This window comes from Pongo pygmaeus, chromosome 11, assembly GCF_028885625.2.
Source record: "Pongo pygmaeus isolate AG05252 chromosome 11, NHGRI_mPonPyg2-v2.0_pri, whole genome shotgun sequence".
Taxonomy (NCBI): domain Eukaryota; kingdom Metazoa; phylum Chordata; class Mammalia; order Primates; family Hominidae; genus Pongo; species Pongo pygmaeus.
The window spans coordinates 130,807,010-130,834,577 of NC_072384.2; the positions used below are offsets into that span (position 1 = coordinate 130,807,010).

Here is a 27,568-nt window from a genome sequence, read left to right on the forward strand (position 1 = left end):
TAGGAAATACTTGCTTTCACTTCCCCAGAAACATTTTCCTCTTCACATACCATGAGAGTTAGAGCTATAGCTATTTTTCTAGTTAATTACTCTGATCTAAAGGGATAATAAAACCTCTCTTATCTCCTGAGATGGCCAAATGGGTTCACCCAGGACTAGCTTCCTAGGTTAAATCCTAAAGTACCAGGAAAACTGGAGTGGTCTTTCCCTAGGTATTTATATATCACAAGGGATAAAGCCCAGAACTTGGAGACATCTTTAGGTTGTAAAAGCCAGCAACACCTGGAGTTTCTCTGGCCTTTGGAAAGATGCATTTAAATTCCAAAGATTAGAATGGGGACCTTTGGAATCAGGATCTTTTCCATTTTATCTCAAAGCAGCAAAGTTTTTTCTTTTCCTTTCAGGAGGAGAGGATGATGGCTATCCCTCTCATGTATCTAAACAGAAAAATCCATCATTCTACATCCCTTATACATGAGTTGTAGTCTATTTCGAATAGAAAGATTCCATTAGCTCTCTTAGCATTGCCTTTGGGTTTGTGTATGGGAGACAGATGCTGCAATGTTGCTCTGGCTGATAAGCTGGTTGTGAATATCAGTAAAGAATTATTTTCCCTGACCCAGATACCTTGTGTTCCTGCAGCACTCGTATATATAGGGAGATACCAATGCAAGTGGAGTAACATCTCAGACCCTTTACAGTTCTTGACAAAACACACATCTATACACAGCTGCATAGATGGCTAGCAGAAACCTCTAAAGGAACAGGTCAATAATTGAACTCTAAGAGTTATCCCCCAATATATTTGCATCTTCCCTCAGTAATGGGCATTAACACTTACTCATTCAAGCCAGAAATGGAAGAGTGGGCCTTGATTTTTCTCTCTTTCTCATCTGTAGCTAATAATATGTCAAATCCTGTCAACAATACCTGCAAAACTGATCTTGAATTGGCACTCTTCTCTGCATCTCCACTGTCAGATCTGAATCCAAGCCACCAAGAACTCTCCTGGCATCTGCCCCAAAATGGCTGCTCTGCCTCCATTCTTTCCCAGCTCCAACTCATTCTTTACACCGTAGCAAAATTGAGCTTACGTTGTGTCACTTCACTGACTAAATCTCTTCAATGGCTTCGCATTGCATTTAGAATAAAATTCAACCCTCCACAGCTTGACCTACAAGCCCTGCATGAGCTGTTTCCAGCCTCCAGCTTCCTCTTGTACTCTCATCTTACCTCTTGGGAGGCTTTTTTTCTTATGTCTCCTTTTTGGAGTTGACCAGATACATCTTTTTCTTTTCTTTCCTAAAAAGAAAGGATAATGTTTTATAGTTACAAACATTGATCTCCCAGTCTTGTATGTCAATGATATTCAGTTTTTACTTTTGGTCTTCAAACCACATTGCTAGAAGTTCATTGGTGACCTTAGGTGATGGTACTTCAGGGAGTAATAGGGGAAGAAGGACTCTAAAATGACAGAGGAAAAGGAGAAACAAAGAAATGGAGACAAGGAGTTTAGGTAGTTCATTTCTAGAAGTTTGGTTGTGAAATGAAGGAGAGAGCTATGGAAGTAGTTGAAGTGAGATGAGAATCAAGAAAAAGCATTTTTTAATGAGCTATGATACATGTAATGCAGATTCTTGTGTGAGAGATACTGCTGTAATGAATACTTGAGAGAGAAGGGATCATGGATACTATAAGATGAGGTGGAAGGATTGTCTTAGAAGAGAAGGAGGGAACTCGGAGAGGAGGGAGACAGATGTAGTTAGGGTTTGTAGGGCTAGCAGCACAAATAAGGGGATTCTCATCTGATATCTCCTTATGGTGCAGGAGGGAAAGTCACTGATTGAGCAAAAAGCAGGAGGTGAGGGGGTCAGAGGTTTGAAAAATAGGGCTTGAGGTTTGAAAGGATTATTGCAGGAAGTAGCATTGTCACACAGTAAGGAGAGATGATTTGTGCTGGAACCATGAATACCAGTGAGTGCACTTTGCCCCGCTGTGGAACTCTCTCCAGCACTGCTGGCTTTCAGATGCAGTGTACAGGAAGTAGGTAAGTAGGGTCTTCCAAGACTTGCCAGAGAGTTCTAGGAAAAGGCAGAGAGGAAAGGCAGGTTTAAGATAATGGCAATAGATTACTGAAATGATGAATCTTGGACTGTGAGTTAGTGTCAATGTTAAAAAGCTGGGAAGCAAAGAAAAGCAGATGATGGCTTGGAAGGAGGAAAGGCCAGTGGACTGGTGATCCAAATGAGGTTGAAGGACAGCTTCAGAGGAAACAACAAATAAATAAGAACAGAAAAATATAGTTTTGATTCTCTTTTTTTTTTTGTTAGAATTGGGCTGAGAAAGAGTGATCAGAGGTTGAATGATAGCTATAGAAGGAGAAAAGCTCAAGGATAGGTATCAAAAAAGGAATTCTGAAATTAACCATTGGGAAATCGAGCCAGGTTTGAATGACTATAGGGTCTATAGCTTGCCTTTGGGTATGGGAGGCCAAGAATTGGTGGAGGAAAAAGTCATGGAAAATGAGAAGATGAAGGATTTGAGGGGACAGAGTATTGGATAACAGAGTTGTCTGTTATCCATGTGTACCCTGAAGGCATCTAGGATGATGCTGGGACTTGAAACGGCAGAAAAACAGCCTTTGAAAGGAATATTGGGGAAATTATTGGATGATATTGACGATGAGTGAGTGAACATTTTAATTGAATGGTTAAGCCTCAAAGGAGAGGATCGGGGAGGAAGGGGCTGGATGGGGTCAGTAGGCAGCAAAGGATGGACATCTAACCTGTCTCTCACCATGAGGTGTGAGTGATGGATGGCAGAGAATGCCTAGCCATGTCTTAAGAGGAAGTGGGTTCCTCTCTGGGGAACCAACTTTCAGTTAAAGAGGGAAGTGCAGTTAACACTCTAAGAAGTTGTGAATATAGGAGATTCATTTTTTCAGAACAGGCAATTCCAATGGCATATTTCAATATCCCCAAATGCCTTCTGGTTTCCTGATAATTTTCATAAAGGCCTTTTTGGAAGATGCAGTGAATGGAAACTGCAGAAACAAACTGTGTGTGGCATCAGGACTGTGGTCACATAGTGGTGCTCTTGACAAGATACAGTCAGAAAAACAGAAAGCAACTCTGAATTCACCCTTCTGACCTCTACAGAAAAAAGGCTTTTCTTACCTTTCTTGTTTGAAGGTGTGCTGGGCACCTCCTGGGGCTCTTCTGGGTCATTTGGTTCTGGAGAATTATCTCTTATCTCTGACAAAAGAAATATAAGTCATTTCAGAGCTCAGATCCAGTGAAGAGAAAGTGCTGAGGGAAGTCAATGGAAGAACTAGAAAAGTAGAAAGTACATGCAGCCCAGGGCTGGGAATCTGCTCGCCCTAAGAATTCCCTGGCTCTGTCTTGATTTTTACCAACTTGTGGTTATTGTTACCTGTGTGACCATCATAGGGAACTAGGGCACAACTGCCCCACAGCAGAGGCTCCGTCTGATCCTTTTAGAGAGATTATCTCACGGATGGAAGAGAAGTGAGTGAAGAAGGTGCAATGAATGGAAATTGCAGGAATAAACTGCTGGGTATCATGATTATAGTCACATAGTTGCTGCTCCCAGCAGCCTTTGCTCAAGGAATGAAGCTGAGAGCGGAAAGTGGTGACATTGAAATCTGATGTCCATGATGAAGGGGAATGTCTTTGCTGTATGAAAAATACATCTTATTGCTTTGACGTCTATGTATAGATATTCTTTAACTGCTCTATCTGTGGTTATTTTACTTGGAGAAATGGTGAAGAAGGCTAAGTGCCTTATATATTTCTGTATACGAGGATTGTTTGAAGAAAGCAGGAGCTAGCCTGTGCTTGCTAGCACCTGTTAACAGCAAAGATATATAAAGCTCTGCTAGTTTTTGCTGCACAAAGAAAGACAGAGAACTTGAAGCCATAACAAATAAAGGCTCATCTCACATGAAGCTGTCACCTTTTTCTTTACACACTGCATTGAGATTGGTTTCAAATGCTGGCCTGCTTAGGAATAGGTGACTGAGGCAGGTGGCAAGCAGTCATTAGACCTTTGGAATAATTTATTACCTTTCAAATTATATTCATAATATCAACTCTTAAACTCCAAATGATATAGAAATGACCAGGGTTGAAAGTGAAAATTCCCCACAGTCAGGTGGGGGCTTGGAAGGAGGACCATCCATGTCTGCTGCACCAATTCACTATTAGGGCCACACAGTGTTTTTGTTCATTTGCTTTGCATTTTGACAGAGCAGTTTTGAGCACTACTTTATTGAAGTGGCCGCAGAAGAGTGGCTCTGTCAAACAGTCCAGGCTGACTCAGTTCCCTGTGCTTTCCCCTGGGGTTCCTGCCACAACCCCTTGTGGCAGGTGAATGTTTCAATTTCAGGCGCTTTGTGGCATTTGGAGTCCAAACCTACAGGTACTGGTGGGGCTCTGTCCATCATCATCCGTGGCCCTATCCAAGTCTACCTTTTCCAGACTTGCCTCCTTTGCCCTCCCCCAGGGACTCTGTATCCGTTCAGAGGTCAGGTCTCTTGCCTGTTCAAGCTCCCAAGTGCTGGGTGAACTGGAAGCTGGGCCAAGATTGCTGTTGAGAGGCAGGAGGAGAGCCCCCTCCCTAGAAGATCCGAATGGCTTTCCCTTTTAGTAAACACAGAAACAAAGGCAAGCTTTTAGGTTCACCAAACCAAGATTACCTGGCATAGAGCCCAAGGGAGAGTGGGGCATCTCTTGAGGGTCTTCTTTATCTTTTATTTGGGGGATCAGGTTGTCACTGGCCACTGAATGGAGGAAGAAAAAGTTTTAGATCTCAGGAACAGCAAGCAGGGACCAGAATGAAGAGGAAAGAGAATGCTCTATTCCAACAAGTAAAAATGACGGGGTAACAGCAACCAAGGCCTGGGGAAGGATGGCATACAGTGGGAAAGTAAGCAACCGTTCACTCTCAATTAGCCACTTGTTCTTCCATTGCTGTTAGCTTCCTGATTATGTTAACCTTATTAGAGGAGTGGATGCAATATTATTTGGATTGAAGAGGACCCCTCTTCTCAGTACTGGAGAGCTCAGAATCCATGATATCATTTTTGACAATGCCCAATATCATACCATTCTTATATTTAATATAATCAAACTCCATTATGATGATGGTTTGGGGAGGACAAGTGATACAATTTTAGAAGCTAAATATCAGGTCTAGCAGACCTTTAAACATTTTACCATCTTTTCTAGTAATTTTGATAACATTATTCTTAGAATCCAAACCATATAAAAATGAAGAATGTTGAAACTCAAAGGCCCCCATAATCAGATGGGGGTGAGGAATCAGCTCAGGGTCACTAGTGTGAGTGTTACGCAGGTTACTTGTCAATTCAGAATGGTGTTTTGGTTGTTGGTTTGTTTTGCATTGCTGCGTCGGTGAATTGGCCACTTCTGTTTCTTTTCCTTTGTCATGCCCAGTTCTTTTTCCCAGGGTTCCCACCATAGCCTCTTGGTTGGCAGATGCATGTTCTCCCTTCACAGCCACCTTGAGCTAAGCTGTACCAGCCCCAGTCAGTATTACCTTGCACAGTGCTAGCGAGGAGGCTGGGCATCTCTTCTGAGTCTTCTTCCTCATTCATTTTGGATGTTAACTTGTCATTGGTCACTGAAGGAGGAAAGGAAATTATTACAGATTACAGGGACTGGATGTCAGGGAGAAGAGTGAATGTTAAAAGTGCCTGGAGCAGATAGAGCATCAAGGCACAAGGGCAGAGGGTTAGAATGTCCCAGGAGTGGGAAGCAGGTGTTCTGGACTCTAGGTCTTACCCACCCCGCTGGCAGTGCTCATAATCCCTCTTGAAAACGGTTGTGTATGGGTAGGTGGGTGCAAGAGAAGAACTAGGACAATAAAAGTCAAGATGCTGGGATTGGAGGCAACATGGCACAGGCACCTTAGTCTGAGGATATACGGGTGTTGGATGGGATCCGTTTCTCACCTGAAGTGCTTCTTCCTTCCTGGATGAGTCCAGGGAGAGGCAGGACAGGGTCAGATGGGCTGGGCGACTCACTCAGGATCTCATCGCTTTGCTGCGAGGATGTTCCAGGCTCACTGACTCTTGGTGCACAGGGTGAACAGCTTGGTTGAGGGGGTTGTGGTGGGGGCAGCGCCAGTGGCGTATGGAGGGAGCTTCCTTCTGCTAGGCCAGTTGGGGCTTCAAGTAGGATTGGTGTGCCTCTGCTCTGCCGTTCATAGGAAGCACCAACTGGGATTGGTGAAGGGACACACATCAGTACCCTGGAGACTCAGAATTACTTGGGGAAGGGGATTTCTTAATACATGCCTTCCAATAGGATGGGGACATGGAGTTATTCATTGTCCCCCAGGTGCAGAGAACTGATTCATTGTCATCATTATCCATTTGTGGCCCCTTTCCATTTTATTTATCTGGTTTGGGCATTGAGTGCTACCATAAGTGCATCTAAGCCCTGATCTAATACCAAAATGGTTTCACACATAAAAGTTGAGTTTGGGTTTGTACCCAGGGATTTAATTTTCTTTAATCTTGCTGTCATATAATTTAGTCAATAATGAACATGCTATAGTTTTAAAAGAGGTCTCTGTTTTAATAAATAAACAGATCATACCTCCCCAAAGCAAATAAGAGAAAATAAAAATTCCTTAGCAGGGTGTATTAGGACATTTATATTCTGGTTTCTGCTCATTTCTGCAGAGTCAGCTTCTGTGCCTTCTATTGTACCCTGTGATCTGGTCACAACCAGCTTTCTCTCCCATCCACAATACCTCAGACCCTTGGCTTTCCGCATGCTATTCCCTTGCATGGCTAGTGCTGGGTTTCTCTTAAGATTCTTCTCCATCATTTATTTCAGAAGTAAATGGTCTCAACCAGTGAATGGAAAAAGGAAAGTCACGTCAAATTTTGGAAAGGGATCCAGAACAAAATCATCAAGTTGAAGATCCTGGAAGATGACTGAAGCTCAGCCAGGTCGGGGCACATCAGTGTGTGGGTCCCCATGGTTCTCAGATGTTCTTAGCATAGCCTTTAAGGCCATGCCTCTCCTAGTATTGCCCAGATGCTGCCAGGACAGTGGGCCCTCTGTAGCTGCCCCTACCTGGAGGTGGACTTGCCACTTTCACTGTCCATTTAGCTCAAGAAATCATCTCTCCCTTTAGGGGGAAGCCTTTTGATGGTGAAGTGTCAGAGAGCAAAGGAGGAACTGTCAACAATGGTGATTCCACTAATGAAAATATCCAATGTGAGCTGGTGGTCCTTTGCTTGTTGTTCTGAGGTAAGTGAACATGTGATTTGGCCACAGTGTTTTACTTCCAACCTAAAATGACTTTACTGCCTGCTCTCTTTCCCTGGCTGCTTTCTTCCCAACTCTGCCACTGTTCTTTTTCCTACTCCTTTATTTATCCAATCTCTTTTCTTTCTCTATGTACTTCATGATCCATTCTTTCTCAGACCCTCTCTTTCTGTGGCTATGTCTGCGATTCACTCCCTTTCTCTGTAGCTACCTTTTTTCCCTTCTCTGGCTTTACAATCTGCCTTCCAGCTGTCCTTGTCTGGACTAGTGGTTAAAATCTTGTGCTCTGGTATTGGGAGACCCAAGTAGGACTCTTGCTCTGCCTCTTAACCAACAAGTAATTTTGGGAAGATTACCTCTGGGCTTTAATTTCTCTGTCAGTCAAATGGGGTTAAAAATGACTTCAAAGGGTTGTTTTAAAGATGACATGAGATAATCAAATAAAGTGTTTGCTATAAGGCACCAAAAAAAGATACTTATTATTATCCATCTATATTCATTTTTCTTCCCCCCTGGCTGTCCTTGTCCTTCCATCAGACCTGATCTCTGTAACTTTGCATTTCTGTCACCTTATGCATTCCCTATAGATTGTCCAGTATGCCAAATTGTATGATTTTTTCCAAATTCATAGAACACGTAAGAAATGTTTATGTCCTCTAGAAATTCATCTTAGAGAGTTGGGATCAGCTTTAGCAAGGGGCTGCTCCTGCAGCTGTACCAATGAGAGAATATGGTCCATTCCTCCCTAGAGAGAAAGCGGGGGATTAACATGCGTATTCCACAGCGCTAGAAGTAAACCCAGACTTTTACCACAGCAACTTTTTAAATGCAAAAAGCATTTGAGAAATCTCGTTACCACGTTTGAAGCTTCTGTAAATCGTCACCAGATTGGGATATTCACGCAGGTTAATTTGACTGAACAATGTCACCAGAAGAGACAGGTTAAAAGTCCTCTCCAGTTGGGTGAGAATGTTGTGCACCACTCTGGATACAGGGATCAAATTTCTACAGGCTTCCAGAGATTCCTTTAAAAATGGAGTGAAGGTTTTTATAAGTGACTGTAAAATTGAATGGGAAGTTATACATTTATGGTTTTCTAAGTTTTAAGAAAGCTACCTTACTCTTTTAAGAAGAAATTTAACATAAAATATATAGTCACATTCTCTAAGGTAGAGCGGTCACAGTTTTACATGCTTATTTTTGAAACTTAACGCATATTTGGATGACTAGCAACAAATATAAATAATTTAGCTTTCTTAAAGTAAGTCTATATTCTGAATCCAACTTTCAGGCACATTTGAGACGAGAGAAATTTGAAGGAAGGAAAGTGGAGTTAAAGGATGCTACTGTGTAATTGATTCTTTAAGGCTCTGGGCAGGATACTTCAGCAATGGTTCTAGTGATGGTCAGAGAGGCAATTCTGCTGGTTGCTTGTTAGCCTCTGCTCAGTCTCTCTCTGTGTCTCTCAAACTTGAGATAGCCTGAATGGATTCCAGCCACAGAGAAGTCACCCTGAGAATTTTCCTTGCTGAGAGGATGGACAAAAGGAGAAATATGGCCAGAGAGAACTGATTGCAAATAATTATTGAACATCTACTAGGCTTGGTCAGCGAGTCTTTGGGTACACAGCACTGAATAAGACCAACACAGAGTTGCCTATATTTGGGGGTCGGGGTAAGCACTGTCAGGTGGAGAAGATGAGCATTAATAAACACAAATAAATACCCATTTACAATTGAGAGTAGTGTTATGGAGGGAAAGCATAGATTGCTATGGAACTGAATAACTAAGGGGTCTTAATGACATGAGTGGGCCAAGGAGATGTCTCTGAGGAGTGCTCTCTGGGCTGTGATCTGAAGAGGGAGTTGGGGCCAACCAGACTAAGACTAAGGGAAGATTATTGGCACTTCCTTGAGTCTAGGGCTCAATAAATGCTTTTAAAAACCAAAATTATATAAAAATAGGTCCACTTTTGTCCACATAGCATATCTCTCAGTGCCTGCCTGTCTCACATCGGAATGCACTGTGAGCAATATAAGCTGTTATAAATTGGGATGATGCCTGTAGTGAGTTGAATGGTGCCCCTCTCAGCCAAGATATATCCATCCAGAATCCGTGAATGTGAACTTATTTGGAAAAAGTGTCTTTGCAGTTGTAATTAAGTTAAGGATCTTGAGATAAAATCATCTTTGATTAGGGTGACCCTAAATCCAGGTGTCCTCAGAAGATTAGGTAGAAGACTCAAAAGAGAGGTGATGTAGAGATGAAAACATATTAGAGTGATGCATCTACAAGGCAAGGAACACCAAGGATTTCCAGCAGCCACCAGAAGCTAGGAGATAGGCAGGGATCAGATTCTCCTCAGGGCCTCTAGAAGGAACCAACCCTGTCAACACCTTGATTTTGGACTTCTGGCCTCCACACCTGAGATAATATATTTCTGTTGTTTTAAGCTACCTGGTTTGTAGTCATTGTTACAGCAGTCCTTATGACACCCTAGAAACCAATATAGCCCCTATGACACCCTCTCTCCTAACCACCCCCACCTTCTGTGATAATGAACATGCCTGGGCTGGGCCTTCCAAACTCTGGAAGCCCTGGTGGTTTGTGGTTTGAGACCTTAATAATCAGGCATACTTGGTGGGGGCTGGGCTGCCACAGAAGGGTTCAACATGACTCACCATGTACATTCTCTTAGTGATGATGGAGTTGTCTAGAAGGCCTTCAAAGAAGGGAAATGGCTTGTGTATGGCATAGGCGATCCCCAGTTTCTGGTGCATGAAGTGCTGAAAAAGAGCCTCTTCCATGGCTCTTGTCATGGTGAACATCCTATGGAAAGAGGCATGATAAAAAATAGAAGCAAAGGCTGGGCGCGGTGGCTCATGCCTGTAATCCCAGCAGTTTGGGAGGCCGAGGTGGGTGGATCACCTGAGGTCAAGATATTGAGACCATCCTTACCAACATGGTGAAACTCTGTCTCTACTAAAAATACAAAAATTAGCTGGGTGTGGTGGTGCACGCCTGTAGTCCAGCTACTTGGGAGGCTGAGGCAGGAGAATCGCTTGAACCCGGGAGGTGGAGGTTGCAGTGAGCCAAGATTGTGCCACTGCATTCCAGCCTGGGTGACAGAGTGAGACTCCATCTCAAAAAAAAAAAAAAAAAAAAAAAAAGGGAAGCAAAAACCTTGAGGAATGTGGGGAGCTTCTCTCTGCATTAAATGGGCAGATCTAAAGGTAAGCATTCTGGTCCCAAAGGCATCCTTAGCAGCCTGCAAAGCAATGTCTGCCTAAAAGGCTCATGAGTATAGGAAACAATGACAATTCCCAGCAACAATGGAGGCTGAGAGTGACTGAAAATATAATGACAGAATCCCAAGGCACTGCAGGTAAACATAAGGAAGGTATTAAAAGTAGCTAATATTTATAGAGTGTTTCCTGTGTGCCAGACTTTGTTCTAAGGGTTTCATATGCAGTAACTTATCTGATCTTCATAAAACCCTTGCGAGGTGGTTCCTATGACTGCACCTGTTTATACTGTTGAGGACACTGAGACATAGAAAGGTTTAATAACTTGCCCCAGGGTTGCACAACTCGAGAGTGGAAGAGCAGGGAGCAAATCCCGATTCCAGGCTTAGAGTCCTAACTATTTGTTCTATGGCCACACTGATCTGGGTTAAACAAGATGACCTGGGCTGCAGCTGAAGCCATTAACTAGCAATGCTCATGCAACAGGGACCACTCTCAAATGGGCAGAGTTCAGCTGGAAACCTGGTAATATTTAGAAACTTTAACGAACCACTCCCAATCTTCAACACAAATGGGCCAAGCATAAATAAAAGCATGAGGGCTGAGAAAGGCATACTTAGTAAAAATGACTTAACTGACTTGTTCACTGCAACCATTTCATATCTCAGACATGTGCCTTTTCCCATGCCCATGCAGCACGTATTAAAGATTGGCCACTTATGGACCATGAGGCGATATCAATAGGTTATAATGGGAAGAAAGTTTACAAATGACATTCTTGACAAATTGTCAAGAAAAGGAAAAGCACTAACAAAACATTCAATCAACTTGAGAGGTTTTGACAAACAGAACAAACATGGATTCCACTTTTCCAACTTCATTTTGTGTTGAACAGAAAACTAAATTGTAATTAACAACTGTTTCCAGGGATTTAATCCCGGTGGCAGATTAAGCACCCTAGTCTCTTTCTCCTCATTCCCCAATTTTTTTAACTTGGCAGAAAAAAATACTCATGAAAAGAATAATCCGCAATAGCATAGGAAAACAAGAAAAGATGCCATTGAGAGTCTGTGGTGGTGAAGAAGTCTTGGAAGATAGAGAACAGATAGGAGAGAAATCTACTATCCACAATATGCACAGGGGAAGGAGATAGTGCAAAGATCAGTGCAAAGTCAGAGAAAGTCAGAGTAAACATATACCAAGAAGAGGAAGGGGTCTTGGAGGCTCCTTTTAGAACAATTCATTATACAGCAGCACTCAGAACAGGAAGTCTGGAGCTTCCTCATTCTTCATCAGTCATGAGTCCCAAAGATGAAAGGGAGGCACAGAGAGGTTTAGTAACTCACCCAAGGTATTCAGTGGCAAAGCAGAGCTTGTCTGACTCTAAAGTCCTGTTTCTTTCTATGCAAGATACTACATCTCATATATGACTGTTCAGATTTTTATTATGTAAAGAGATTTTTCAAACGAAGAAGCAAAAGACAAACATCCAACTAGAAAATAAAAAAGCAAAATACATGAACAGAGAGTGATAAAAGAATAAGCCAAATGTGCAATGAATATACGATAAGCATGTTAACTAGCTAGTAGAAAGCATAAATGAAGGCCAGGCATGGTGGCTCATGCCTGTAATCCCAGCACTTTGGGAGGTCAAGGTGGGCGGATCAACTGAGGTCGGGAGTTCGAGACCAGCCTGGCCAACATGGTGAAACCCTGTCTCTACTGAAAATACAAAAATTAGCTGGGCGTGGTGGTGCACACCTGTAGTCCCAGCTACTCAGGAGGCTGAGGCAGGAGAATTGCTTGAACCTGGGAGGCAGAGGTTGCAGTGATCTGAGATGGTGCCACTGCACTCCAGCCTGGGCGACAGAGCGAGACTCTGTCTCAGAAAACAACAACAACAACAACAAAAACAAACAAAAAAACAAAATGTAAATGAAGACAATTTGATAACATATTTGTCTATCAAACTGGCCAAGATAGAAAATAATAGCAATAATCTCAGACACTGTGAGTGGGAAGGTCAACAGGTCCAAATGTTCTGGAGGCTGATTTAGTAATCAGTGTCAAATGCCCTAAAATATGTGCTCCTTTGAATTTCCACTTCTAATAATTTATTTCAAGGAAAAATCATGTGTTAATAATCATGTGTTTAGAGAATATATATAAAAAGTTCATGATACACTAGAGACGAAATTAAATGTACTCTCATTTTTTTCTTTTCCACCAGCTTCCCAAGTACCTCTAGTCATTTACACAATGGATAACAGATGAGCCGCCTATTGCGGGCAGTGGAGGATCAGAGCTTAGGTGAGGGTAGAGGGCAAATCTCGGCTCCATTCACAATAAAAGGCTGGACTCTGGCGAAAAAAAGAGGTGTCAGTGTTCCCTCCATGTGCCCCCTTTTAACAGTCTCCTAATAAGTACCACATGTCTGAGCTCTGAGAGAGCCTCAGAGTTTAAATAGTTGAACTCCACCGTGCAGCTGCTGCCAGGAAGTTAACTCTTAAGAGCTGCCGTCACCAAGAGCGAAGAATAAAGCAGCAAAGACAGAAACTCACCTGGACTTTGAGTTTGTCGTTCCTGCCCCTTTCCAGGGGCTGGGACAGGGATCACTCCTCGAAGACTGGAAGAGTTACAGGGAGATGCTAGCAGGCAAAACAGGAAGTCTGTGCTTTGACAAACGCAGTAAGGGGCCGGGCTTCGGAGAAAAGAAAAGTGAAAGTTTTCGGAGTTTGCCAAGCAGGAAGCTGAAGGCAGGTCGGTGCCTGCAGCCTCTCTCCACCTCCTCATGGGCCCTTGTGAGGCTCCCAGGACGTCCTGGCAGTTGGGGTTTGGGGGAGGGCGTGTTGCCAGTTGGGATCAGCCCAGAGAGAAGAGGTATGGGAGGAGGAGGCATAGGGGTCCAGCCCCAGCGGCAGTGGGAATTGGGAACTCAGCGTCCAAATGCTTCCCTACCCACATCTGTTTTCTCATGACTTGTCCTCATTCTGTACATTTTAGGTTGATGAAAATGTTCTCAAATTGGATTGTGGTGATGTTTACATAACTGAATAAATTCACTGGAATTTATCCAGTGTGTTATCAAACTCTAACAACACAAAAAAACACAGAGAATGTGCCAGAAATGCCTAGAATTTGTCAGGATAAGATTATTACACGAATAAATTGAAATGAAAGGGAACCTGCACATGAACTGGAATTGTGCAGAGGCAGGCAGACCTCCAGGCAGAAAAATGGCTGAGAGCTGGGCAGGTAGTTGGGAGCCAGGAGTCTGAGGCAGAACTGGGACCTGCTGATTCCAGAGCAGTAACTCAAGGGCTGGCAGGGACACCCCTTCTCATGCCCCTTTTAAAGATCCCTAATGTACATTGACATGTGGGGCCTATGAAAAATCCTAAACTATTGGCCAGGCACAGTGGCTCATGCCTATAATCCCGGCACTTTAGGAGGCCAAGATGGGAGGATTGCTTGAGCCTAGGAGTTTGAGACCAGCCTGGGCAACATTGTGAGACCATCTCTACAAAAAATAAAAAAATAAAAAATTAACTGAGTGTAGTGGCATGCATCTTGTAATCCTAGTTACTGAGGAGGCTGAGGCTGGAGACTTGCTTGAGCCCAGGAGTTCAAGGCTGCGGTGAGCTATGATTGCACCACTGCACTATAGAAATCTGTGTAACTTTGGGCCAGGCTCGGTGGCTCACGCCTGTAATCCCAGCACTTTGGGAGGCTGAGGCGGGCGGATCACGAGGTCAGGAGTTTGAGACCATCCTGGCCAACATGGTGAAACCCCATCTCTACTAAAAATACAAAAATTAGCCAGATGTGGTGGTGGGAACCTGTAATACCAGCTACTTGGGAGGCTGAGGCAGGAGAATTGCTTGAACCCAGGAGGTGGAGGTTGCAGTGAGCTGAGATCGCACCACTGCACTCCAGCCTGGTGACAGAGCAAGACTCCATCTCAAAAAAAAAGAGAACTCTATGTAACTTTGATTAAATCAATAAGTCTCAAATGTATTTGACCCACAAGTTCCCCTACCAGGACATGCACAAACTCCTCAGATAAAAGATGGGAGACATGGATCTAAAGTTTAAGAAGCTTTGAAACCAAGTCTAACCGCACAAGAGCGAGCCCTTCTATGCAGGCACAAACAGCATATCCCACCCTAGTATGTACAGAATAGCAGACCCGGCCTTGCAGGTAATGGCTGTGGGTGAAACAGATGCATGGAAGCCACAGCCAGGAAAAATGCAATGCTAGCAGCTGAGGAGAGGTGCATTGATGTCTCAGCACGCAGTAACATACAGTGCTGTGATGCAGGGGATGGCGGTGGTAAAGGAATTAAGGTTATTTTATGCAAATGTCACATGTCACTTACCTGAAGCCCCTCCCCATCACCTGGAAAGCCACTTCATGGGCATCTGAGGATCCTGGCAGCAAGAACTTCTTCCTTTAGATCTATTCAGAGATATACCAGGCAAATGCAAAACAAACAAACAAAAGTAAAGCAGGAGTGGGAAAATAAAGTCAATGTCAAATCAGGCAAAAATTGTTACATGAAAAAAAGACAGCTGCGAATGAGGATGAAAGATGTTTATTCTAAGCCATATATGCTTGGCTGGGCACAGTGGCTCAGGCCTTTAGCTTAGCTAGCACTTTGGAAGGCTGAGGCAGGCAGATCACTTGAGGCCAGGAATTCAAGACCAGCCTTGCCAACATGGCAAAATCCCGTCTCTACTAAAAACACAAAAAAATTAGCTGGGCGTGGTGGCACATGCCTGTAATCCGAGCTACTCGGGAGGCTGAGGCATGAGAATCGCTTGAATTCAGGAGCTGGAGGTTGCAGTGAGCTGAGACTGCGCCACAGCAGTCCAGCCTGAGCAACAGGGTGAGATGCTGCCTCAAAAAAAAAAAAAAAAAATGCATGCTTGAGAACATGGTAATAATGGGAAAACCTCACCTGTTAATTCACATGCTAGTGATTATGTACTGAGATAAATTATATATAATTCTTTTTAGCTCCATTTTATTGAGGTGTAAAATTTATTCATTGTAATGTACATTTTACCAAATATAATTACTACACCAGTCAAGATGTAGACCATTTCTAGGCTGGGAGAGTCACTTGTGCCAGCATTCTGGGAGGTCAAGGCAGGAGGATCGCTTGAGCCCAGGTGTTTGAGACCAGCCTGTACAGCAGAGCAAGACCTCATCTCTACAAAAACATTTTTTAAAATTAATTGGGCATGTTGGCATACACCTGTGGTCCCCGCTATCAGGGAGACAGAAATGGGAGAATTGCTTGAGCCTGGGAGGTCCAGTCTCTGGTGAGCAGTGACAGAGTGAGACCCTGTCTCAAAAAAAAAAAAAAAAAAAAAAAAAGACACAGACCATTTCTGTTACCCTAGAAAGTTCCCTGTGTCCTTTGCAAACAATCCCCTCCTTAAGGCCAGCACCAGGCAACCACTGATCTGCTTTCTATCACCAGATTAGTTTTGTGTGTATTAAAGTTTTTTTAATCAATGAAAGCACATGGAATGCACTTTTGGTGTATGGCTTTCTTTTCCTCATCATCATGCTTTTGAGATTCATCCCTGTTGTTGTGGGTCAGCAATTTATTCTTCTTTAGCAGGTATGCTAGCCATCAAGATCTTGCTCATCCTGTCTGATCAGCATGATGTCACCAATCAGTCTGACACTCTTTTTTTTTTTTTTTTTTTGAGACAGAGTCATGCTCTGTCGCCAGGCTAGAGTGCTGTGGCACAATCTTGGCTCACTGCAACCTCCGCCTCCCAGGTTCAAGTGATTCTCTTGCCTCAGCCTCCCAACTAGCTGGGACTACAGGCACGCACCACCATACCTGGCTAATTTTTGTATTTTTAGTAGAGATGGGGTTTCACCATGTTGGCCAGGATGGTCTTGATCTCCTGACCTCGTGATCTGCCTGCCTCAGCCTCCCAAAGTGCTGGGGTTACAGGCATGAGCCACCGTGCCCAGCCCAGTCTGACATTCTATGGGATGTCTAGGTGATCCAGATATCTTTCAACTATATTATGACAAAGGGCAAGTGAGTCAATATAACCTGCCTGGACTGCCTACTTTCTTAACCTAGTCCTCTGGCTTTCCCATACGTTCTGTGAGCTACCCAATATAGTTCTAAGAAATTGACTTTTTGCCTGAGTTAGCCAGAGTCGGTTTGGATTACTTTTACTCCCAAATCCTGACTGATAAAAATGTTGAGCACCAGAGGTTGAATTATAGGCAAGAGATATTCAAGGAAATATGATCAATCTGGGATTGGTTATCTGACATAATTGGACATAAAAACAGTGAACATCCCCATTAGCGTTCAGAGTCAGGAATTTGGGAGTCATGGGCAAATAGGGGTAAGTTGGCAAATTAAATTATAGCACTGGATTGTGATCAAGACTCTATACAATTCATTTCCCCAATTCCAGGTGTCAGAGTCTAGCATGCTTAGCAAAATGAAGAGAAATCTTCCAGGTAGAATGAAAGCATTGATTTACCTTTGGGGATTATGACCTACTTGGCCTAAATCTGGTTGGGGGAACAGAGCCAGGAGGCAGGCTGGAGCCTTCTGACTCCACTGGTCACGTGGCAGTAAAGGAAGACATTGGGAACCAGAGATGGTCTGATGGTCCTACATATGCCTGGCCCAGGAATCCCTTACCCAGGAGAGGTTCCGTAGTGAGCATAGGGAAAAACAAGACAGCGGGAAATAGAACTGAAATTCCAGGCTATCCTTACCTGGGCTAATGCATGGTGTTGCAAAGTAGGGCTTTCTAGTAGCAGCAGTACCCCTGAAGTACCAATCTTACCACCAGTCACCTGAGGAACACCAATGGCCTTGTGCTTATAAGCAAAAGAAGCTGGCATATTTTCAAAAATGTCCAGTTCATTGGTGTCCTGGGTCTGCCTGCTGCCTAAGGGCAGAGAGAAGAGAGAGAGGGGATGCTGGAGCAGGCGGTATAGTCTGTACCAGGCCTTGTTGGAACCCCATGGAGACTGGGAGCAGAGGACAGCTGTGTCTAACAGAAGCCCAACATACTATTCCTTCTTGTTTTAAAGAGGGAGGGAGAGGGAGGGAGAGAGAGGGAGACAGAGGAGAGAGAGGACAGAGAGAGAGAGAGAGATACTGGAAAAGGTGTCCTCATCACTGTTCTAGAGTTTGTCTCAACCAGATTGGTGTTTGTTCCTTTGGTAGAAAGAAAGCAGAAGTGTGGAAGGGGTAGAAATTTCTTGCACTCTATATTTTGCAAACTTATATATGCAAATTTCCTTGCATATGTGTAATGAACCAGAAAAAGTAGGATTCAGGAGCACATGTTTTGGAAAAATACTGCTTTGCCTCTGGCTTTTCAATCCTCACTACTGTTCTGTCACTGACCCTGGGTTCCACCCATACCCTGGCTCTCATCAGCCCCCTGTCTTTGACCCATTTTTCTGCCTCGATTTCTAGTCCTGTGGTTTTATTTTTTATATTTGCCCTTTGCTTCCATTTGTTTATCACTCAACTTTATGCTGATAGTGTGTTTTTGTAAATTGTTTCAAATCCTTTACAGAATGCGGGCTGGGTATAAATGAAAAATTGTGTGCAAACATAAATGTAATACAGCTATCCTCCTGTATCATATTGTCCTTGAAGGTCTAGATAATCTCAGCTCCAAACCCTTTCCCCGTCCAATGAGAAGGCTGTCACTCTCCTCAAGATTTCAGTGAAATGGTTGAAGCTCATTTTTTTTCCCAGTCACCCCTGGCTGCTGTTGTAAAGTGCCCACATATTTGAGAAAACTTAGAATGGCACCTCACTTCTCCAATAAAGTGCCCACATATTTGAGAAAACAAGAATTGCACTTGCCTTTGGCTGGAGGAGTTGGGAGAGTTGTCTTCTACCTCTGTCTGCTTTCATGGAGTGCTAAGAGCATCTCCCCCACTTTATAATGCATGCTATTTCAGTTCTCTCTGGCCCCATGTCCAAACACTGGGCCTAACCCATCCAGCCCAGGCTCACTAAGGTGCATGGCCAGCCCTGGAGCCTGACTGAAGATTTGAAATGTCTGGTCTTCACTTGTCCTTCTCAGCCACCTCAGCAAGGGGTAGGGACAAATACAGAGTTTACTTCCTCCTCATGATGCCACCTTACCTCAAAACAACTTTGATCTGCTTGAGTTGAATGACTTTTCCACCCTCTTTCCTTGGCAGGAACAAGTGACCCTGTCTTCCATGGCCTCGTGGGGCTGGCTCTGCTCCTCCTCCCTTGACTGAGAGACGTCATGGAGATTGGGTGGAGGGAGGACTGTAGAGTTGGTGCACCCACGTCAGCTGGTTAGGCAATTTCACTTTTCTTTTCCTCTTTGACTGAGCACCGAGAGGCAGTTGGCAGCTTCACCTCAGAGCTGCAGGAAGGAATGGGGCAGTGAAAATCGAATCGGGTGTGATCCTAGGCCAAGCTCATGGCCCAGCAGGGCCAGCAGGGGCAGATGGCAAGTGGAGACAGCAATCTCAACTTCAGGTGGGTCATCGTCTCCTTTCCCGTCTGTCCTTCATCTCTGGTAGGGTTCCCATTCATACCTGTTATTTAATGTCTACCCAGCTTCACTCTACAGGTATACAGTAGAATTAGGTTACAAATAAATAACGAGGCAATCAGATTTTTTAAATTGCAGGGATTGGCTGTTGGAGAAACTCAAGGATGCCGTGACTCACATCATCTTCCTATTCTCTTACATCTGCAAATGGCTGGACTGGAGCCGTTTGAACATCATGCCCCTTCTGAGGCTTTGCTGTAGGATTGGATGATTCCCCGTGACCTATGAACCCTCTCTTCTCCCCCAGGCCTCCTTTATCCTCACTCCAAAAGACAACTCTGTCTAAAAAAGATCTTTTTAGAAGAATTAAAATCCAAATGCGTGTCTGTTGTCACACTTTCCAGGCTGTGTAGTTGGGGACCGGTTCTGCTCTGAGCCCATCTATGTGGCTCTTAGCCCTAGAATCAATTCAGGATCTCTGAATACTTGGTAGGAGGAAGTGAAAGCAGATGAGACCCAACAAAAAAGGCAAGAAGGTAGAGAGTGAATGCTGCTTCTGCTTTTTTTTATTCTTCTGTTCTGGTATGTTTTACATATCTGGTCAGAGAAGCCTGGAAATCATCTTTAAAAAATATAAGACAATGAGACCAGCCTGACCAACATGGAGAAACCCTGTCTTTACTAAAAATACAAAATTAGCTGGGTGTGGTGGTGTATGCCTGTAATTCCAGCTACTCAGGAGGCTGAGGCAGGATAATCGCTTGAACCAGGGAGGCAGAGGTTTTGGTGAGCCAAGATCACACCATTGCACTCTAGCCTGGGCAACAAGAGTGAAACTCCATCTCAAAAAAAAAAAAAAAAAAAAAAAAAAAAGACAAGTACGTCAATACAGTCATTTCTTCTTATCTGTGGATTCTGTATCCATGGATCTAACCAACCATGAATGCAAAATATTTTCTAAAAATTAAAAACATAAATAACAACAATAAAAAGTAATATAAAAATTTAAAATACAGTATAACTATTTGTATAGCATTACATTGTATTAGGTATTATAAGTCTAGAGATGATTTAAAATATACAGGAGGATGTGCATAGGTTATATGTAAATACTACTCCTTTTATATCAGGGACTTGAGCATCCATGGATTTTGGTACCCGTGGAGGGTTCTGGAACCAATTCCCCCTGGATACCAAGCGATGACTGTACATTCTTGATAAAAATGAAAATGTATGGAATGTAAAAATGTATGGAAACTTGTCTAATTGGGACTCTGTGCCAAGGCTACTTCTGGCACTGGTACAGCCCCAAGAAAGCAAAAGCTGTTGCTATCATCAGCAGTAGTGGTGGCACCAGACTGGTTTTCAGTGCCCAGTGCCACCACTCCCAGATAGGCATCCCTGTCATCTGTCTTTCACTTGCTCTCTATTGAAGGGAAGATGAGCCAGCGGAGCTCAAAGTCCAGCTAGCCCTGGTCACCAAGCAGGAAGAAGACGGCACTGAGAGGTGACAATGGGATAATGCTAACCTCAAAGAATGAGTTAGGAAGTGTTGCCTCTGATCTTATTTTTGGAAGAAATTGGGGAGGATGATGTCATTTCTTCCTTAAATATCTGGTAGGATTAGCTAGTGATACCATCTGGGCCTAGTACTTTCCTTTCTGGAGGGCTGTTAATTATTGATTCAAATTTCTTTAATAGATGTAGGCCTATTCAGACAACCTATCTCTTGTGCAAGTTTTGGTTAGTTTACCTCTTAAAGAATTTGTTCATTTCATCTGTGACCAAATTTGTAGGTGTAGAGTCCATAGTTTTCCTTTATTACCTTTCCATCGTCCATGGAATTCATAGTGATGACCCTTCTTTCATCCTGATAATTTCTGTCTTCTCTATTTTTTTCTTTGTTAGCCTGGCTAGAGGTTTATTAATTAACTCTTTGAAAAGAAAATCAGCTTTTGGTTTCATTAAGTTTCTCGAATGTTTTCCTGTTTCAATTTTTTTAACTTCCACTTTAATTTTAATTTTTTTTCCTGCTTGCATCAGGCTTAAATTGCTCCTTTTTTCCTCTAGTTTCCTCAGATGAAAGCTTAGATTATTGACTTAGATCTTTCTTCTTTTCTATTGTATGCATGTAATACTATACATTTCCTTCTAAGTGCTGCTTTTGTTGCGTCCCATTCATTTTAATAAGTTCTTTTCCTTTTCATTTAGTTCAAAATATTTTTAAATTTCTTTTAGGACTTCTTATTGGACCCTAGAACTGTGTTGGTTAATCTGGAAATATTTTGGAATTTTCCAGCTATTTTTCTGTTACTGATTTCTAGTTTATGGTCTGAGAACAAACTTTTATGATTTCTATTCTTTTAAATTTGTTAAGGTATGTTTTATGGCCCAAAATGAAGTATATCTTGGCAAATATTCTATGTGAGCTTAAAAAGTACATGCATTCTGCTATTGTTAAATGGAGTATCATATAAGTGTTAGTTAGATCAAGTTGATTGCTATTGCTGTTCAGGTCAACTACACCCTTACTGATTTTTCTGCCTGTGTGATATGTCAATTAATAAAAAAGAAGTGTTGAAGCCTTCAACAATAGTAGTGAATTTGTCTATTTCTCTTTATAGTTCTATCAGTTTTTGCTTCATACATTTTGCCATTAGTTTGTTAGTTGCATACACATTAAGGATTGTGTACCTTCTTGGAGAACTGACCCTTTTATCATAATGTAATGTCCGTCTTTAATCCCTGACAATTTTCCTTGTTCTGAAGCTGCTTTGTCTGAAATTGATACAGCTACTATACCTTTTCTTTGATTAGTGTTGGCATGGTATATCTTGCTCCATCCCTTTATGTTTAACCTATCTGTATTTTTATATTTACAATGACTTTCTTTTTTTTTTTTCTTTCTATTATTATTATTATTATTATTATACTTTAGGCTCTATGGTACATGTGCGCAACGTGCAGGTAAGTTAGACAACATATAGTTGGGTGTTTTGTGTTTTTTATGTACTCTGTTGATCTCTTGTCTTTTAATTGGTGTTTCAGGCCATTGGCATTAAAGTGATTATTAATGTAGTTACATTAATACCTACCACATTTCTAAATGTTTCATTGTACCTATCATTTTTATCTTTTCTTCCTTTTTTCCTGCCTTTTCTGGTTTAATTGAGCATTTTATGATTGTATTTTCTCTCCCTTCTTAGCATATCAATTATACTTCCTTTAAAACATTTTTAGTGGTTCCCTGAAGTTTGTAATATATATTTACAGTGAATCATGTCCATTTTAAATTACACTATATCACTTCATGAGTAGAGAGTACACCATGCAACTGAATGTCCCAAATTCTGCCCTCCTGTTCTTTTTAACATTGTGAAATGACTCACAATGTTAAAAAGAACAGGAGGGCTTCCAGTCATTCCATTTATTTATGTCCCATAACCACTCAATATGTTGTTGATACTATTAATTTGAATAAACAGCTTCATTTTAGGTCAACTTGGAGTAGGAAAAATGAAAACATTTTATTATATCTGCATTTATTTCTTCTCTGGTGCTCTTTCTTTCTCTATGTAAATCTGAGTTTCTGGCCCATATCATTTTTCCCTTTGCATGAAGAAATTCTTTTTTTTTTTTTTGAGATGGAGTCTTGCTCTGTTGCCCAGGCTGGAGTGCAGTGGTGCAATCTCGGCTCACTGCACACTCCGCCTCCCGGGTTCACGCCGTTCTCCTGCCTCAGCCTCCTGAGTAGCTGGGACTACAGGCGCCCACCCCCACCCCCGGCTAATTTTTTGTATTTTTAGTAGAGTCTGGATTTCACCGTGTTAGCCAGGATGGTCAAGAAATTCTTTTAACATTTTCACACAGGGTAGGCTTTCTGGCAATGAATTTCCTCAGTTTTTGTTTGTTTGAGAAAATCTTTATTTCTACTTCACTTGGAAGGTTAATTTCACAGGATATAGAAACCTACATAGGCTTTTTTTTTCTTTCATCACTTTAAATAGTTCTTTCCACTTTCTTTGCTTGCATGGTTTTTAATGAGAAATCTGATGTAAAAAAAAATTCATGAAGAAGCATTAGAGGATTAGCAGGACAGAGAGGTCACTCATGGTTCTCTTGTCCCAATCAACTCCTCTTGTCCCTCTTCTCTTTAAGAGCTGAAGTTATTCCCTAGTTGTATTGTTTTATTATCATTATAAGATCTGCCTTCTATAAAACCACCGACCAGACTGATTTAATCTATTGTTGGTCTAGAACTTCACTGTGACCAAATCATATAATTCATAAGAAAAAGATAGATAAGGAAAATACAGGAAAATGACAATGCATCCTCAATACTGGCCATGGTCATAGCCTTCATTATTTTTAATTTCCCTATTGAATCAAATGTTTTACTTTCTTTAGTAGCTGTCTTTTTGCCCTACTTTTGTCCAGATCTCTTCTTCAAGTTTCTCACCCATCCACTTCTTTTCTCTGACCACAATTAATTATTTAAAGCTTATTCATCTTTGCAATAATTTTCATTCTCCTTCGGAGAATATTGTTTCATTTTTTCATGCAAAACATTCTAGTTCTTTCTTGATTTATTTTCGTATCATTATCCACCATTTGCTGCCAGTGAAACAAAAGATGTTTTTGGCAGCAACCATTCATGGGAAAGGGAATAGAAACAAAAGATGATTTGCAAAATGGAGAGAAGGACAATGGTGGTGGTAGTGGTGCTACAAGTTGTGGCAGTGGCCAGGAAATTATAATGATTATATAACTGTAAAACATGTCTAAAGAATTCAAATATAAAAAAAGTATTTAAAGTTGGTAGGTTTTGGGAGCAGCAATAAACAAAAATGTAAAAGACCTTGAGCCAATTGCTTATAATCTATGTAGATCTTATGTAAGATAGACATAGTACTGTAATAGAGGAAGTCTTGTATTAGGTCTGAGATAATTTGGTTTCTAAGCTCACTTACACCCCTCACAGGTTGTATACACTTGAACAAACCATGTTTATCTATGTGGACCTCTATTTCTCTATCTATAAATATGAATATGGAATTGTGTTGATAAATCTCAAATTGAGTTCCCTGAAGTCACAAGAAGTGCTTCAATAAAACAGGTCACTACTTTTTTCTGGGGTTGTGGGGAGGGGCATAGTTCTATGTAAAATTCCATAAACTGTACAACTCTTCAATAAAAGCAGCAATAATCTTTAAAAAAAAAAAAAGAAATCTGATGTAATTTTATCCTTGTTCTTTCACAGGTAAGGGTTTTTTGGTTTTTTTCCCTACCCCCTGGCTTTTTCAATATTTTCTCTGTCTTTCGTATTCTGCAGTTTGAATATAAAATTGTAATTGCCAAACTAGACTCTTCTTGTCCACTGCCCAGAAAAGCCACACATTGAGAATAGTAGGAGTTGCAGGAGAGAGAGAATTTAATAATTGCAGGGACAGCTAAGCGGGGGATGTTTCTCAAATCCATCTCCTCAAGAATTCAGAGACTAGGCTTTTTAAAGGATAGTTAGGCAGACAGGGGGCTGGGGAACAGGGAAATGCTGATTGCTTAAGTTGGGAATGAAATCACAGGGGGTTGAAGCTGTGTTCTTGTGCTGAGTCATTTCCTGGGTAGGGGTCACAGGACCTGGTTACCAATCCTGTGGTATTAGCTGGTCCATTAGAATGCAAGGTCTGAAAAATACCTCAAACCCCAGTCTTAGGTTTTACAATACTGAAGTTATCTATAGCAGCAATTGCGGTGGTTATGAATCATGTGACCTCCAGCTCCATGACTCCTGAACCATAATTCTAATCTTGTAGCCAATTTGTTAGTTTTACAAAAGTGGTTTTGGTCCCAGAGCAAGGAGGAGGTAAGTTTTGGGAAGGGATTGTTATAATCTTTGTTTTAAAGTTAAACTATAAACTAAATTCTTCTCATTGTTAGCTTGGTGTACACCCAGGAATGAGCAAGGACAGCTTGTGGGGTTAGAAGCAAGATGGAGTCGGTTAATTTAGATTTCTCTCACGGTCATAATTTTTGCAAAGGTGGTTTCAATATGTCTAAGTCTAGATCATTTGATATTTATGCAGCTTGGTGTTTGATGAGCTTCCTGAATCTGTGGTTTGTTGTCTGTCATTACTTTTGGAAAATTCTTGGCTATCACTACTTGAATATTTCTTCTGCTCTATTTTCTCTTTCTTCTCCTTCTCATGTTCCAGTTACATATTTGTCACACTTTCTGAAATTATTCCAGCATTGTTGGATATTGTGTTCTGTTTTGTTTTTTCCTTTTTTTTTTTTCCTCTTCGCATTTCTATTTGAGAAGTTTCTTTTGACATATCTTCAATTCACTGATTCTTTCTTTGGCCATGTCCAGGCTACTGATGAACTCATCAAAGGTATTCTTCATTTCTGTTACATTGTTTTTTATTTCTAGCATTTCATTTTTCATTATGTCTTTGAGTTGTCATCTTTCTGCTCACTTAACCATCTGTTCATGCGTATTGTCTGCTTTTTTCTTTAGAGCCCTTAACATATTAATTAACCATAGTTATTTGAAATTTCTGTCTAAAAACTTGAAAATCCATCATATCTGAGTCTGGTTTTGATGATTACTTTGTCTCTTCACACTGTGTTACTTCTTGCCTTTTGGCATGTCTTATAATTTTTTTTTAAGTCGGACATGATAAGTCAGGTAATAGGAACTGAGGCAAATAAGCCTTCAATGTGAGGATTTATATTAATCTGTGTAGGAAATGGGCCATATCTAATGTTTGTTCTAGCTGTAGGTGGCAGAGGTGTCAAATTCCTCTAGCGTTCTTGTTTTTCTTTCCCCTGCTTTCTCTGGGTTTCTCTGAGAACTCCTTTTTAAATAGTCTGTTTCTTGTAGTTCTTCCAGCTGTAATCTGCTCTTATTATACAGGAACCCTGTTGATGGAATGGTAACGTGTCAGAGGGGAAGTGGTCTATAATCTTATGATTACATCTCGATCTTTTAATGGAACTGCACCTTGGACTATTACTTTTATTTATTTATTTATTTATTTATTTTTATTTTTATTTTTTTCAAAGTAAATGTTTTTTTTTTATTATTATTATACTTTAGGTTTTATGGTACATGTGCGCAATGTGCAGGTTAGTTACATATGTATACATGTGCCATGCTGGTGCGCTGCACCCACTAATTCGTCATCTAGCATTAGGTATATCTCTCAATGCTATCCCTCCCCCCTCCCCCCACCCCACAACAGTCCCCGAAGTGTGATGTTCCCCTTCCTGTGTCCACGTGTTCTCATTGTTCAATTCCCACCTATGAGTGAGAATATGCGGTGTTTGGTTTTTTGTTCTTGCGATAGTTTACTGAGAATGATGATTTCCAATTTCATCCATGTCCCTACAAAGGACCTGAACTCATCATTTTTTATGGCTGCATAGTATTCCATGGTGTATATGTGCCACATTTTCTTAATCCAGTCTATCCTTGTTGGACATTTGGGTTGGTTCCAAGTCTTTGCTATTGTGAATAATGCCGCAATAAACATACGTGTGCATGTGTCTTTATAGCAGCATGATTTATAGTCCTTTGGGTATATACCCAGTAATGGGATGGCTGGGTCAAATGGAATTTCTAGTTCTAGATCCCTGAGGAATCGCCACACTGACTTCCACAAGGGTTGAACTAGTTTACAGTTCCACAAACAGTGTAAAAGTGTTCCTATTTCTCCACATCCTCTCCAACACCTGTTGTTTCCTGACTTTTTAATGATTGCCATTCTAACTGGTGTGAGATGGTATCTCATTGTGGTTTTGATTTGCATTTCTCTGATGGCCAGTGATGGTGAGCATTTTTTCATGTGCTATTACTTTTAAAAGAATTTCTCCCTCCACCCTTTTTTTTTAAATTTTTTGAGATGGAGTCTCGCTTTGTTGCCCAGGCTATAGTGCAGTGGCATGGTCTCGGCTCACTGCAACTTCTGCCTCCTAGGTTCAAGTGATTCTCCTTCCTCTGCCTCCTGAGTAGCAGAGATTACAGGTGCCTGCCACCATGCCCAGCTAATTTTCTTTTGTGTTTTTAGTAGAGACAGGGTTTCACTATGTTGGCCAGGCTGGTCTCAAACTCCTGGCTTTGTGATCCACCCGTCTCAGTCTCCCAAAATGCTGGGATTACAGGTGTGAGCCACCGTGCCCAGCCTCACCTCCACCCTTTTTAGAAGTGACAGGATGGCCAGAAGGGGCTAGATTTTGATAGTCACCCTTCCCCTAGAATGGTTAAAGCATTTTCCCTGGAGAGCAGGCCCTTGTCATGGAGAATACTTTGGCTTTTTAAAAACTTTTCTTTTCCCTCTTCTTGCCAGAAGGATAAAGAGATTTTTCTTGGGGTTTCTGGAGGTAAAATCCACAAAAGATTGGGGGCCTGCACTGAGATGATGACCCCCAGGAGTTTCTCATGCTCAT

General features: G+C 41.8%; 2 protein-coding genes across 29 annotated transcripts in view; one reads left to right on the forward strand and one right to left on the reverse strand.

Moving 5' to 3' along the window:
* Window positions 1-18,890, reverse strand: part of SP110 (SP110 nuclear body protein) — a 59,246-nt gene extending 40,356 nt beyond the window's left edge. Inside the window, exons 1-11 of one of the 13 annotated variants that reach the window (XM_054477724.2) lie at window positions 18,736-18,890; window positions 17,340-17,515; window positions 14,950-15,029; window positions 13,132-13,271; window positions 10,007-10,154; window positions 8,182-8,350; window positions 5,996-6,262; window positions 5,581-5,664; window positions 4,718-4,801; window positions 3,177-3,254; window positions 1,234-1,302 (exon numbers count right to left, since the gene is read on the reverse strand). In XM_054477724.2, coding sequence (XP_054333699.1) covers window positions 1,234-1,302; window positions 3,177-3,254; window positions 4,718-4,801; window positions 5,581-5,664; window positions 5,996-6,262; window positions 8,182-8,350; window positions 10,007-10,153 — 898 coding nt within the window. In that variant the 5' untranslated portion in view covers window position 10,154; window positions 13,132-13,271; window positions 14,950-15,029; window positions 17,340-17,515; window positions 18,736-18,890. Of the gene's footprint in view, window positions 1-1,233; window positions 1,303-3,176; window positions 3,255-4,717; window positions 4,802-5,580; window positions 5,665-5,995; window positions 6,263-8,181; window positions 8,351-10,006; window positions 10,155-13,131; window positions 13,538-14,949; window positions 15,030-17,339; window positions 17,516-18,735 lie in introns of those variants that run through there. The other 12 variants (XM_054477727.2, XM_054477725.2, XM_063648071.1 and 9 more) reach the window with 12 other exon arrangements.
* Window positions 18,891-18,931: 41 nt separating this feature from the next.
* The window catches only part of SP140 (SP140 nuclear body protein), an 88,484-nt gene continuing 79,847 nt past the window's right edge, over window positions 18,932-27,568 (forward strand). For 11 of the 16 annotated variants that reach the window (XM_054477706.2, XM_054477711.2, XM_054477710.2 and 8 more), the window contains exon 1: window positions 18,934-19,104. In XM_054477706.2, coding sequence (XP_054333681.1) covers window positions 19,046-19,104 — 59 coding nt within the window. In that variant the 5' untranslated portion in view covers window positions 18,934-19,045. Of the gene's footprint in view, window positions 19,105-24,750; window positions 24,984-27,568 lie in introns of those variants that run through there. The other 5 variants (XM_063648067.1, XM_063648069.1, XM_063648070.1 and 2 more) reach the window with 3 other exon arrangements.